At 46.2% G+C, this 13796-nt stretch overlaps 1 protein-coding gene across 6 annotated transcripts in view; it reads right to left on the bottom strand.

The window, feature by feature from the left end:
• Kif13a (kinesin family member 13A) overlaps window positions 1–13796 on the bottom strand; it is a 185664-nt gene that overhangs the window by 102350 nt on the left and 69518 nt on the right. For all 6 annotated transcript variants that reach the window (XM_052156717.1, XM_052156720.1, XM_052156718.1 and 3 more), the window contains exon 4: window positions 18–78. In XM_052156717.1, coding sequence (XP_052012677.1) covers window positions 18–78 — 61 coding nt within the window. The remainder of the gene's footprint in view (window positions 1–17; window positions 79–13796) is intronic.

Here is a 13796-nt window from a genome sequence, read left to right as displayed (position 1 = left end):
GGCAACAGCCAACTTACCAGCATATTTTGTTGTGTTCGATTCGTCCATGGACCAAAAACAATAATCAAAGGCAAACACCTGGATGGAAGAACAAAATATAAAGTTTAAGGATGAGCTCCAGAGAGGTGAGCCAGGCGGGGTTTCCTGCTCGGCGAGGACGAGGGGAGGCTCGCTACTGTCTGATGGGGAAAATGGCTATCGTAGCGAATTCATATAAAAACTACTGTTTATCTGGAATGCTAACAGGCAGACATATGAACCAGATGGTTTATCAAAAACTACATTTAATAAGAATCCCCCCCTCCACAAGTCTAATAGTGTGCAGTGAAACCTTTAGGTTTTCTCCTCACACCTTCCTGAGCATCATCAGATGGGTATATCTTTACGCCGGTTCTTTCTCCCAGCCATCTACCATGCTACAGTCTCTTGAACAGAGAAGGTCACCTCCCTTCACCCTCTGGGATACCCTTCTTCCTCACTGTTTCAACACACAATCCCTGGCTGAGCATCGCCGGCGACTCAGGCACTAACCCTCCACAGGGCTCCAGAATGCCGACCAGACAAGAATTCCTACCTAGCCACGCTCTTTCCACACAAACGCTATGACCTGTGCTCAAGCTATTGTCAAACGCACAGAAAAAACACTCCCCAGAGCATGTCCCAAGGAGCAGGAGTTCCACGAGACCGCTCGTGGAGGAAGATGACATCACACTGAAAACTGCACACACCGACTGCCCTGTTTCGGGTTTCCCAGGGTGAAAGCTTTGGAAAGTCCTCCAGGAAACAGCCATCTAGATGCCTGGCCTTCTCAATTCTGGCAATTCATTTCTGGAGAATATTTATTAACAAGTAACTTGAGCCTGCAAACGCGCACCTCTCGGGGCAGCTCCCAGGCCTCTGCAGCCTCTTTCTGGAGCTGCCCGCTGAGGCTTTTTTCCACCTGCACAGGGGTCCTCCACTGCATCACCTCTTGAAGGGACAAGCTCTGAGCAAACAGCCTGGCAGTGCACACTGGTCACCACAAACCCTTTGCCCACTATCTCCCTTGCTCTCCCTTCCCCCGCCCCATGGGGCGTGTCCTTTTGGAATGACTAGGGGCACACCCACTCCTTCCATTAGGCTCTTCAGGGCTACCCTTTGAAATACTTCATACTGCAGGCCTGGGCCAACCTGCTTTCTTCCCCAAAACGCTGCTTGAATACAACCAAAGGGCTTTCCCCCTTTCTCTGATATCTCACCACAGTATTTCACCGTTCTCTCTGCTTCTATTCCAGGTTTTTCTTTTATCTGCTAATCATGACATAGGAATGCCCAACCTTTTGATACAGTGACACCAACAAATGCGTTGGATTGAATTCATGGCTACCCTGGCCGGCATGAGCTTGCGGGCTGCACGCTGGACATTGTTGGATGATTTATGAATGTCTTATCTCACTTGTATCCTAAGTTCCCTGAAGGCAGGAACCATATTTAATTCATCTTGGAAACCTGAAATATTTATGCTCATTGCTTTGGAATTATTTATCGAATGATTCATGGCACTGAAACTTTGCAAGGAAGTAGGTACTTTTTATAAAACAAAAGTCTTACATGGGCTGGCGAAATGGCTCAGGAGGTAAGAGGGCTTGCTGCATAATCATGAGGACCTGAGTTCAAATGTCCAGAACCCATGAAAAAAATTTCCATGTAAGCTTGTGTACCTGCAAGCCCAGCACTGAGGGAAGGGGCTGAGGTGGGGGGACTTCAGGGGCTCCCAGCCTAGCTCTAGGTTCCATGAAAGACCCTATCTCAAGGAATAAGGGAGGGAGATATGCTACAAGTCACACCCCTCTCTTCTTCCTCTTCATCCCCTCCTCCCTCTCTCCCTCTTTCTCTCTCCTTCCCACCTCCCCATCTCAAACACACACACACACACACACACACACACACACACACACACACACACACACACACACAAATGAAACAAAGACAAAAGACCAACTCACATGTACAATAGTTTCATCCTAACACACAGGCACATGCAATACGCATCACTTACACCACTGACTCCAGATTCAAGTTTGATACGGACACACCCACCAAAGGCAACCTTCTAACACCAGCTACAGAGACAACAGTTTCTGCCAACGAAGTAAAAAACATTTACTGCCTGTGAGGGTTCTTCCAATGACTCAAAAGACCGCACAGGCACAATCCAGATATTCCTGTCTCTGGATCAGACTGAACTTCAACACTGTCCCCAAGAGACCTGTGTTGGTTTAAAACACTTACAGAAATGGAGATTCTATGATTCCCCGCCCTCCATGAAACCAGGTAGTGCTTCTCTTTCATCCTTAGGACATCTGTTTTTGTCCTCCACCTAAGTCAACAGTCAGCCTTACTGCAAATGGTCAGTACAAGCTCTTTCCCAATATTTAACTATCTCTACTGGTGTCTTTAGGACCACCACGAGTCTCCTTATCAGTTCCAATAGAGAGGGACATTGCCCGCCCATCTCAGGCCATTTGTTAACAGTTTGCTGTCTTGCAATAATGAGCCACCCATCTTCAGTCTCTATACACAGACAGGGCCACGACTTGCAATGGGATGAGATCCAGCCAAAGCTGGAGCCTGCACCTGCCGCGGGCCATCCTGCTCACCCCGCAATCATTCCTCCTCCTCCTCCTCCTCCTCCTCCTCCTCCTCCTCCTCCTCCTCCTCCTCCTCCTCCTCCTCCTTCATCCTGCTCACCCCGCAATCATTATTATTATTATTATTATTATTATTTCTTCTTCTTCTTCTTCTTCTTCTTCTTCTTCTTCTTCTTCTTCTTCTTCTTCTTCTTCTTCTTCTTCTTCTTCTTCTTCTTCTCCTCCTCCTCCTCCTCCTCCTCCTCCTCCTCCTCCTCCTCCTCCTCCTTCCTCTCCCCCTCCCCCTCCCCCTCTTCTTCTTCTTCTTTTTTTTTTTTTCCCGAGACAGGGTTTCTCTGTGTAGTCCTGGCTGTCCTGGAACTCACTCTGTAGACCAGGCTGGCCTCGAACTCAGAAATCTGCCTGCCTCTGCCTCCCAAGTGCTGGGATTAAAGATGTGCACCCAGCTCCTGCAATCATTTCTAACAGTTGAGAATTTGAAGTTGTTTCTAACAGGAGAAAAAAAAGGCATAAAATATCATTTTCCACATGTCCCTCTTAAATTCTGGACAAATATTAAAATGCTAGCAAGCATAAAGGGACTCTGAAGGGATTACAAGATCCTGGGGTTCTTTGCCTACCAAGCCCAGTCCTCTCCTCCTTGAGCTGTGGTCAGTGTTTGTCCTAGGCACTTAGGACACTGATCCCAGCAAGCCCGATACGGAGTGCAGGCTTTTATTTCAGAAGACATTTATCAGGAAGCAGTCTGGAGTCTGACTCACCTCACTAAATACAAGGCGCCATACATCATACTAGAGACCTGTGCTGTCCTTGTACTAGCTCCTTCCCTCCATTAGAGCCCCTGACGGCTACTCCATGGCTCACTGCAAAGCTGCTGTGTCCTCCCTGCAAGAGAGTGATGGAAGGCACCGAGAGCCTGCTGCATACAGCCGAGCAAATACTTAAAGATGGAGGCTGAGTGTGGTATCTCGAACCTGGGACCTCAGCACTTGGGAGGCTAAGGCAGGAGGATTGTCACTAGTCTGACGTCTGTGTAGGCTACATGCTGAGTTCTGGGTCAGCATGGGATGCTTCTAAGTGATAACCTCAACAACACACACACACACACACACATAGAGAGAGAGAGAGAGAGAGAGAGAGAGAGAGAGAGAGACAGACAGACAGACAGACAGAGGGCTAAGCCGAAGCCATCTATTTCGTCAATGACAACTAACACCAGGAATTCACACCTTTCTAACTCGAAAAAGAGCCAGATGTACAGACATTCTCAAGTTATTTATAAAATCTCAAACCTATTGTCTTCAGCAAAATCCCACCCTCTTTTCTTAGCCCGACATGTGTGAGACCCACGCTAGCACCGAATTCCTCGCAGCTTGCTGGACATCTGCTCCAGCTCCATCGGGCCCTTAAAAATGTTAGCTCTGCATTTCTGTGAGCCGCTGAGCGTACGGCGAGGCTGCTGAGGCTGTTTTTAATAAGATGAACTCACTGCGTGACATATATCCTGAATTAAGGAGGCTCCGGGATTTGTGAACAGCACGTGGTGCAAACTCCCTGCTTACCGAGAAGCGTGATCTCTGTTGGCATTTCAGCAAAATTCAACTGTTTTTAAACAAACAAACAAAAAAAAAAACAAAAGAAAAAACCCTGAAAGAAGCATCCTGCATCCAAAGAGAAGCAGAAGGCACCAGAGTTCTGAGAAATGTGATCTGCGGCCATTTTTCCAATCCATAAAAGAACAGTTGCCAGATATGGTGGTGCCAAGCTGGAGTCATAGCATAAGGCTGAGGTAGGACGGTTAAGAATTTGAGGCTAACCTGATCTACACAGAGACTAAGACTCCAGCTCAAGAAAGTAACAAAGGCCAAATGCAATGACACTTCAACTATATGGATTCATTTCCTTCCTCTTAAAAAAAAAAAGATTAATCTGCTTTTATTTTATGACCATGTGTATTTTGCTACGTGTATGATGCAGTACCTGCAGAGGCCAGAAGGGACATCAGATTCCCCTCTGGAATTACAGGCAGCGTCCGATGTGGGTGCTGGAAACTGAACTCAGAACCTGGCTCTTCTGCAACAGTAGCAAGCGCTTTTAAGCACCAAGCCAACTCTCTGGCCCCTCTGTGGCCTTCTTCAATCCTGTCTCGTTTTGTGCCTTCACTAAGGTCTCCAACCAAGCATAAGGAATTTACCTCAGGAAACCATCCAGAAAGACCTGCCTGTCACTCAGTTTGAGACCCAGATACTTGTCAGTTATATTTTCTATCCTGTAGCTGCATAAATCTAGTTAAAAATATCAAACGGCTGGGCAGAGTGGTGCACTCCCGAATCCCCAGCATTCTGAGCTTGTGGCAAGTGGATCAGTAGTTCAAGACCAGCCTCACCTTTGGGATATGAGACTCCATCCACCCCTCCCAGAAATGGACAAGACAGGAAGTAATTATTCCTTAAAAATGCATATATTGTTCTAGAATTAGTTTTAATATGCCCCTTTTCCCTTCCCTAGGAGAAAAGGGACATTATATATATATATATATATATATATATATATATATATATTATTATGGCACAACAATTTAATTGTACATGGGGGAAAACTTGGAAAACAAATGTCCATTTTTGCAGCCTGAGTGTAGGCCTATTTCAATTTTCCTTTAACATCTTCAATGTTATCCTAAATGTCCCTCCTCTACGAAACGTTTACTGAGGATACTTGCAAAAATTTCTGAGTAGATGATGATGATGATGATGTTGATGATGTTGATGACGATGATGATGTGTATGTAAGATATGTGTACACAGTCTCATGTAGGATACAGCACACATAATGGAGACCGGAGAACAGCTTGTAGGGCCAGTGTTTCCCTTTAGGTAAAGATCTGGGTCCCAGGTCTAACACTCACAACACCAGGCTTGGCCATAAGCCACTTCAGCCCCGAACTCCTCAGCAGCTTAAGAGCACTTCTCATGACTCAACTCCATGCCGCCTCATTGCATGTGTGCAGTGTAGACGCACAGTTCCACGCTCGGTCCCCTTTGTTTTGGTGTATTATTATAAGAGGTCAAGGGCTTTACTCCCATGCAGTATGATTCATCAAACGAAAAAAAATGACATTTTTAGTCTACAACAGCCTCTTGGTGAATGTGCAGGCTAGGTACAGCTCAAGAAGAGGGGACCTCAGTTAAGTAAATGTCCCCACAAGATCGAGCTGGGGCAAGCCTGTGGGGTATTTAACTAATGAGTGACTGGGGGAGGGCCCAGTCACTCTGGGTGGTGCCTGTCCTGAGCTGTGGTCCTGGGTTCTGAGAGAAAGGAGGCTGAGCCAACCAGTCACAGCGCCCCATGGCCTCGCATCAGCTCCTGCCTCCAGGGTCCTGCCCTGTTTGAGTTCCTGTCCTGACTTCCCCAGTGATGAACAGTGCTGTGGAAGTGTACGCCGAATAAACCTTTCCTCCCCAAGTTGCTTTTGGTCCTGGTGTTCCATCACAGCAACAGTGACCCTGACTAAGATAATGACTTCTCTCTTAACTGAACAATCTCGTGAAGCTGTGTACTCACATATAATGGACACTTACAATTACATCGTGGCTCATCTCAGGTAGACCTCACAGACACAGACAGCGGTGAAGACCCTTTTCACTTTCAGTGGAGGAGAGACAAGACTCGCATTTCCCCATAGACAGAATTGTTGCGTTACGAATTCTCCAATTCTCCCTTCTTTGCTGAATACGTACAGTTTTCCTTATTCATCTGTGTATTCTGCTCAGGACTGGACCTCTGCTCTGCAGCACTGAGTCTTCTCTTCCCTGGGTTTTTCAAGTCTGTAGCTCCATCCTTCTAATTCTCAGTGCCTACCAGCAAAATGGCCGCTGACGGAACGCTGAGCATGTGACAGGACACAGCAGCCACCATTATCACCGTCAGCATCGTCTGTGCACGGGCTGGTCTCTACACAGGCCCAGCGTGTAGCATGCTGACTACGGACCAGGCACCGAGGTCCCCGCGTCACGCCCTCATCTCACAGGGAGCCTCCCTGGTCTAGGAACTGTGCCCACTTGTTTCTTCCTTCCTTACCAAGGCAGGCAAGGGCTCAGATTCACTGAGGTAAATGTATGTACAAAAATATAAAGTCTTTTTTTTTTAAGTTCATGTGCAGAAGTATTGCTGCTCCGTACCAAAAGCACTAGTGCAAACCGTGTGACTCCCTAGCACTAGTGCAAACCGTGTGACTCCCTAGCACTAGTGCAAACCGTGTGACTGCTTGGCTCCCAAATCTAGAATGCTTCAAAAGTCAGCTCCATGTGGAGCCCCTCTGCCTTGTGTGAGGGAATAGTCTCCTCCCTCTCCCGTAGCTTCATCACCGCTTAGGACTAAGAACTCTGTGTTCACATCTGTTCACATCTGGAGACCCAGCTGCCATTCACAGTTCCTCCTACACCATCTGCAGTCTGTGCCCAAGATCACTCTGCAAGCTTCGATGATTCCAGTGGCTGGAATACAGGCTCACTGGGGTTCAATTTTGTCTTTCTTTCTTTTTTTTTTTAACTTTGTAACTCTTTGACTATAAGAAAGATGCTTCTGGTCTGCCCCCACATCACCACGTGGTGTTATGAAACTGTCACACCAAAAGACAAGGAACGTTCTCTTGTCCGTTCCATGTGGACATTTTCAATACTTTCCTCACGTTCCTCTCTCCTACCATCAGAATTATTATAAAACAGTTCCCATCACTATGTGTAACAATATATGCTACTTGTATTTTATTATTATTAATATCAATATCTATCAATATCATTTAATCAAGTATTTTAAGTTAAACCTAACTTACATCCCAGACTGCGACTGCACAGGAGCCTTTGTGAGCCCCGGTCTGTCCTCACTGCTACTGTTTGTACAAGTCACTGGGCCAACACAAACTTTATCCTGTGCCTGAACACAGCTGCCACAGGCCAGGGAGAGGAATACCAGAGCCACCAGCCTTACTAGTCAGCTCCACTGACAGACCTCCCTTCCTGTTTAAAAGTCTGTCAAGTCAACGCTGTCTTTTCACAGCGTAATTAATCATTTCTTTCACACACGCTTGTAACTACACACCAAACCATGTCTCAGGTTCCACACCAGCCCTGTCTGGCTGAAGACTGAAAGCAGCTAATAGCATCTGCAGCACAGTCAGGGGAAAGAAGGCATTGCCCCGAGCTCAGAGACCGCATCACATCTACCACAGGAGGAAACTACACTTCTGGCAAGCTCCTTAGACAGGGACTCAGCAGTCTAAGAGGGAAGAGGGAAGGGTGTCTCTCTCAGGAACTCATTCATATTGTTACCAATTAAAAAGGAAATTTGAAAATAGGAACCCTGTGTGAAGACTTTCACAGCAGTGCAGGGCTTCCACTCAACACTGGGTGTGTGTAAACCAGTGGTGCCTACTCAGTGAAGCAGGAGCTCAATCTCGACTCTTCCGAATACTCTGTTCAGTCCATGTGTACATCTTTATCAGCCTCTCCCAGCACCCACTTCACTGGCAGCTGAGGGTGGGGTAGAGGTGCCACATCCTCTGTCTAAAGGTAATCTATGGTGGTTCTCTCATCAATCAAGAAACAAGATCAAACTTCTCCCACAGTTCATTCAGAAAGGCAACGTGGGTATTTCTAAACATGGGCTGTTCCTCTAATAAACACTGGTGGAAGCTGTGAGCGTCTGAGCTTGCAGTTTGCAGCCTGTCCGCCATCTTGACAGATGGCCGCTGCTGCCAATCACACAAGGAAGACTTAAACTCACCCTGACACCAATCACCATGGGAGGTATTTAGACCTGGTCCCAGAGAGTTCACCTTCTGTGTGTTCCGCACCCTACAGGATAAAGCCCAGGGTATACTGCCAGAGAGGAGGGAGCCTGCTGGCTCCCGGGAACCAGGTCTCAGACGCTAAGGACCCAGGGCAGCCCAGTGGTTGCAGACACAGGAAAGGGGGGAGGGGACAAGCACTCTGCTGGGGATGCCTGAGGCAGGACTCCAGATGTGTCCCCTGGTCCAGAGAGCCCAGACTGTTCTGGGTAGCACGCGGGACCATGGCTGAGAGTCAGGGGAGATAATGAGTTTCTCTTTGGAGGCTGAGAAGTGTACAACCCAGTACCCCACCATCTGCATCTGTGGCCATGCTTGGGCACAGAACACAGTGAGAATAACTGACTCTGAATGAAGCCAGGCACAAAACGGGTGAGGGGGTGAACAGTCTAACGTGAAGACGGAAGTACACGGTGTTGTGTTTCCGAAGGTCTTTCAGAAATAAATAAAATGCATTAGAATGGTAGAGTGTGATAGAATTGTGCTGCTATTCCACCAAATGACTCCCACCCTCCTTGAGAGGGTTAGGTGCTCCCACGTTGGCCTTGTGACCTGTCGGACCTTCAGAAGGAGCGGTAATGCCTCATCCTACTGAGAGCGGGTTGGCCACATCACTGGCTTTAGCTACGTGTGTCTGAGCTTGTAGGCAGGTTCTGAGGAGCAGGGGGATTGTAAGCCACAGCACGAGCAAGTCCCAGATGGTGGTGGATCCTTCAGACTGGAGCCTGCGCTAAAGCCACAGGCGACCTGGGCTGACGCTACCTTTAGAGGAACGCACTGTTGTCTCAGGCCAGCACACGGGCAGCTCCAGTGCGGCAGGCCGGCCCTGCTGTCTACCCCTCCTGCACTCACTGGTGAATCTTGCATCTGCACCCAGGTCAATTTCTTGCATGCATGCTACTGCTTACGAACACATCAAAATCCCAAATAATCTTTCCGACCTACGCGACTGAGACCTGACGGTAGGTTCTCCATAAGCTACCGTTTCTCTCCGTTTCTAACATTCAACGTTTCGTTTCACCCCACCCTCCACCCCCAGCACTGAGGATGGAACCCAGGGACTCACACACACCAGACAGGAGCTGTCCAGCCCCCACTACTCCCTAACACATCAATTGCTTCCTTTTTCCTGCCTGTATGCACATCACCATTCCTACCCCAACGTTCCTCCTCTGGAGAATTTACCCACGCACACATGCCATCCTGAGGGCCCGTGTTCAACCCCGAGCTTTCCCTTCTGTGAGGAAGACTGAAGGGGTGGCAGACGGTAGGCAGGAAAGACCACTGTTACTTGTGCAGGTCTGACCATCCATGCCACACAGAGTTCCTGAGAGCAGAAGCTGGGGAACAGAGGTAGATGGGGAAGTGTAGACTGCCATTGACACCTGACAGCAGAGGCCCAAGTCCAAACACAAGGAAGGAAAGAGACCAGCGAAAGCTAAGAGTAGCACCTGTGGCTGAGATGTAACATCAAAGCGACGTATCTCTTCAGCGCCGTCCAGCACGGCGGCAATGGGAGCCCCGTATGTCTGTAATTTAAACTGTCTTTGGGACATATTCATATGCAAAAGGAAGACAAATTTGCTTTAGTAATGTATTTTAGTTAACCTAGTACATACTAATTTTTTTTTTTAGTATAGCACAAAATATTTGTGCTACATTTTTTCCTCTCACCCCTGTCTGAGACCTTAGAAATCCACTGTGTGTTTTATACTTACTACACAGTCTGAACCCTGGGAGCCACAGAGCGCAGGCTCAGAAGCCTGGCCCAATACTTTATCTCAGCAAGGCAGAAGAGGCAGCAGACCACCACAGAAACAAAGACAGATGGAGCAAACCCAGATCTCGGATGGCAGAGCTGAACAGGTTCTCATCTTCCTGAGAAACGTTTATAAAACAGCTTTCGGTGTGTTTAGCTACATATCTTTGTTTTGGGAGACAGGGTCTAACTATGTAGCCCAGGCTAGTGTCAAACTCTATATCTCTGCCATGAACTCCCAAGTACTGGAATTACAGACACACACCACCGAACCAGTGTCATCAGTGAGCCCCTTTACACAATGTGGGCTTTGAGAACTAACTACTTGGACAGGGCACAGCTCCCCGCTAGGGCCCTTGCCTTGCATGTGTGCAGCCTCTTCACAATGTTCTTAAAAACTGAAAATCAATTTAATTCACAAGATTAAAATATTAAAATAAATTATACAGTACATTATAAGGTATTGTTTGCTCATACATTTACAATGAGCAAACTGACTAAAAGCAGACACGACCAAAACAAAAATGATTAGCAGATATTTTTATTCCTTCCCAAATGCCTCCTCCTCCTTATCTTGTACAATAAAACACAGTGAATAGAACAACCCTTCTTTTCCTTGTATACCAGTACCCGCCAAAATCCAGGTTATCGAAAGATGGCTCAACCAAGAAGCAATCGCAATACTGCCTTTGCACTATGAGAGACAGACACACCTCTCATACCTTGACGCTTATGAAACAAAGTCTTTCTTAATCTACAGGTGTATAAACCAGTGTCTCCATGTTTGCCTAAAGGGCCATCGTTCTTGAGAGACACAGACCTTGCTCCCACAAGCACTGCAGAGTGTTCATCGGGGCAGATTACTACAAGGCAGGCAGGTGGCCAGTATCTGAGAGAAATGCTTCTCCATTCAGAACTTATAAAAGCTTAACAAACAGACAAATTCAAAAGATAAGCTACAAACAACTTAGGTTTGGGGGCTCCTTCTCTCTCTGGGGCTCTGTCTATCAGGAAGGGGCCACGCCCTGCTCCAGCAGACTTGTCTGTCTCTCCTTGCTTCGCTGAGTACTGAGTTGTAGAGCTGTGGACACTATTTTCTATGGGCATGTACTTGCACCTCCTCCAGAACACTGTAGATTTATAATGAGATCTTAGAGCCCAGCATCTAACCTTCTCAGGCTGGCCTTTTCTACTTATTAACATGCACTGAGGGGTCCCCTGTGCCTTCTGTAGGGATGGGTTGCTCCTTTCTCTTTATCCTTGAATGATACTGTATCAAAGATTATGCCCGGATTCCTTATCCACTCTCCTACTGGGAGTCATCTCAGTTCCAGTATCTGGTCATCATGAATCAAACCACCATAGACACTTGCGAACAGTAGATCCAAACTTTCAGTTGGCTTGGGGAAATACCTAGAAGCTCCATCACTGGGTCATGTGGTAGGAATATAGTTAGGTTCTTCAGAAGCTGGGGGCTGTCTTCCAGATGCTTGCACCCTCTGCCTCATTTTGACAGTGACAAAAGAGTTCTGCTGCTGCACAGCCTTCGTTTTGATTTTGGTGAGATTTGGAGACTTTAGGCATCCTACAGTGTATGGTGGTATCTCATGGGTTTTAATGTGGATTTTCCTTTTTTTTTTCTTTTAAGTTTTTTTTTTTTTAATGCTGATGTTGAGGCTTGCTTATTTATTTATTTATTTATTTATTTATTTATTTATTTATTTATTTATTTCATATGATTACACCATAGCTGTCTTCAGACATACCAGAAGAGGGCATTGCATACCATTATAGATGGTTGTGAGCCACTATGTGGTTACTGGGAGTTAAACTCAGGACCTCTGGAAAAACAGTTGTTGCTCTTAACCACTGAGCTATTTCTCCAGCCCCTAATGTAGATTTTCTAATGACATGATTGCGCCTTTATTGGCTTATTTATTTACATATCAGACACCTGTGAATCCTCTTTGGAGAAATGTCTATTCAGATTTTTTTGTCCAGTTTTAAGTTGAGGTCTTGTTTTTTTTCTTTCTTTCTTTCTTTCTTTCTTTCTTTCTTTCTTTCTTTCTTTCTTTCTTTCTTTCTTTCTTTCTTTCTCTGGATTTGAGGGATCTTGGTATAATCTGGATACAAATCCTTTCTTGGGTGTTTTCTAAATATTTGTCCCAGCATACCGCTTGTCTTTACACTTAATGCAGTCCCTAGCAGAGGAGAACATTTTACAAGTGCACGGAGTCAATTTCTCTTATGTCTGGCTTTCAGCTTCGCCTGTGAAAGGTTGTGAGAGAACCATGGCCACCTCCTCCCGTTACCTTCTGAAAGCATCCCAGAGTTGCAGTTGACATTGATTTTTCTGAAGAAGGGAAGATCTGGGTTTACTTATTTTTTTTTTAAAAAAACTGTGGATCTTCAGTTATCTGTCTCTTTCGAATCTCATCTTAAGATTATCTACTTGCCCATGTTCACAGCTTGATCTAATCTACTACAGAATCTTATAAACTAACAATTTAGGCTTTGGATTTTTCAGACTGAGAATTTTTAATGGGTTATTGGTTCCTTGAGTTATGTAATATCCATTTCTTGCTAACATTGTGCAATCTAGCTTTTTAAAAAAATCTCCTTAAACGTAACAAGTGCGTTTAAGGTTTGGCCCTAGCACTTTAATATCAGAAGCATTTTTTGGATCTATATTCTTACTCATATTTACCTTCTTTACCTCTGAATGTATGTCTCACGTTGTGCTTTTGCTCTGCTGTGTATCACTAAGGATTAAACCTGGGATCTTGTGCACACTAGATTAGTGCTCTGCCACTGAGACACATCCTCACTGCTAGACGCTGTTTTTAAAGATGGCTGTGGGATCCTTAAAGACATGGAATCACATCCTTTTCTTCCTGTGGTATCCACGCACCTGAATCCTGAAATTGCTTTATTACACCACCTTCAATCCTTGAGACTCCCTGGATTGGGAAGTGTGTATTTGTATCAGTTACTGGTTTTTGTTAACTCCTTTGTTCTAAGACAGAGTCAGTGTCTCACCAAATAGCTCTGGCTGGTTTGGACTGGCTATGTAGACCTGGGTAGCTTTGACTTTATAGAGATTCTCCTGCTCCTGCCCCTGGGTGCTGGCATTATAGGCTATGTTTTGTCCTACTGAGTCAAGGGTCTCGCTATGTGGCCCAGGTTGGCCTGCCTCAGCCCAAGTGTTGGGATTTCAGGAAAGTGCTACCACACTGTAACACCATGACTTTAGACCTGACAGGCTCTGCCTGACAGCTGACTCTCCTTTGTTTTACCTTTACCTGCCACCCAAGTCCTGGTCTCAACGTACTGTCCGGACTATAGTACCGGGAGTTTAGCAAGGATGTAAAGGGGACCCTACACCTCGGCCTGCCCATGAAGCTGCCAGCAACTTTGTTCTGCCTTGGAGCTATTTGTACCTGAGTGTCACACACAAAACATTAGATTTGTCTCTCCACATTTCTTGGGTCCTTTGGGCCTTGGTCTATTAATCTATTCCTCACTAACCCTGATGTATCTCCAGCTCCTTTAAGCACAGGCT

The sequence above is a fragment of the Apodemus sylvaticus genome, chromosome 14, assembly GCF_947179515.1.
Source record: "Apodemus sylvaticus chromosome 14, mApoSyl1.1, whole genome shotgun sequence".
In the NCBI taxonomy this organism is placed as follows: Eukaryota; Metazoa; Chordata; class Mammalia; order Rodentia; family Muridae; genus Apodemus; species Apodemus sylvaticus.
Note: the sequence above shows the minus strand (reverse complement) of the source record. Positions and strands in the feature narration are given on the sequence as shown.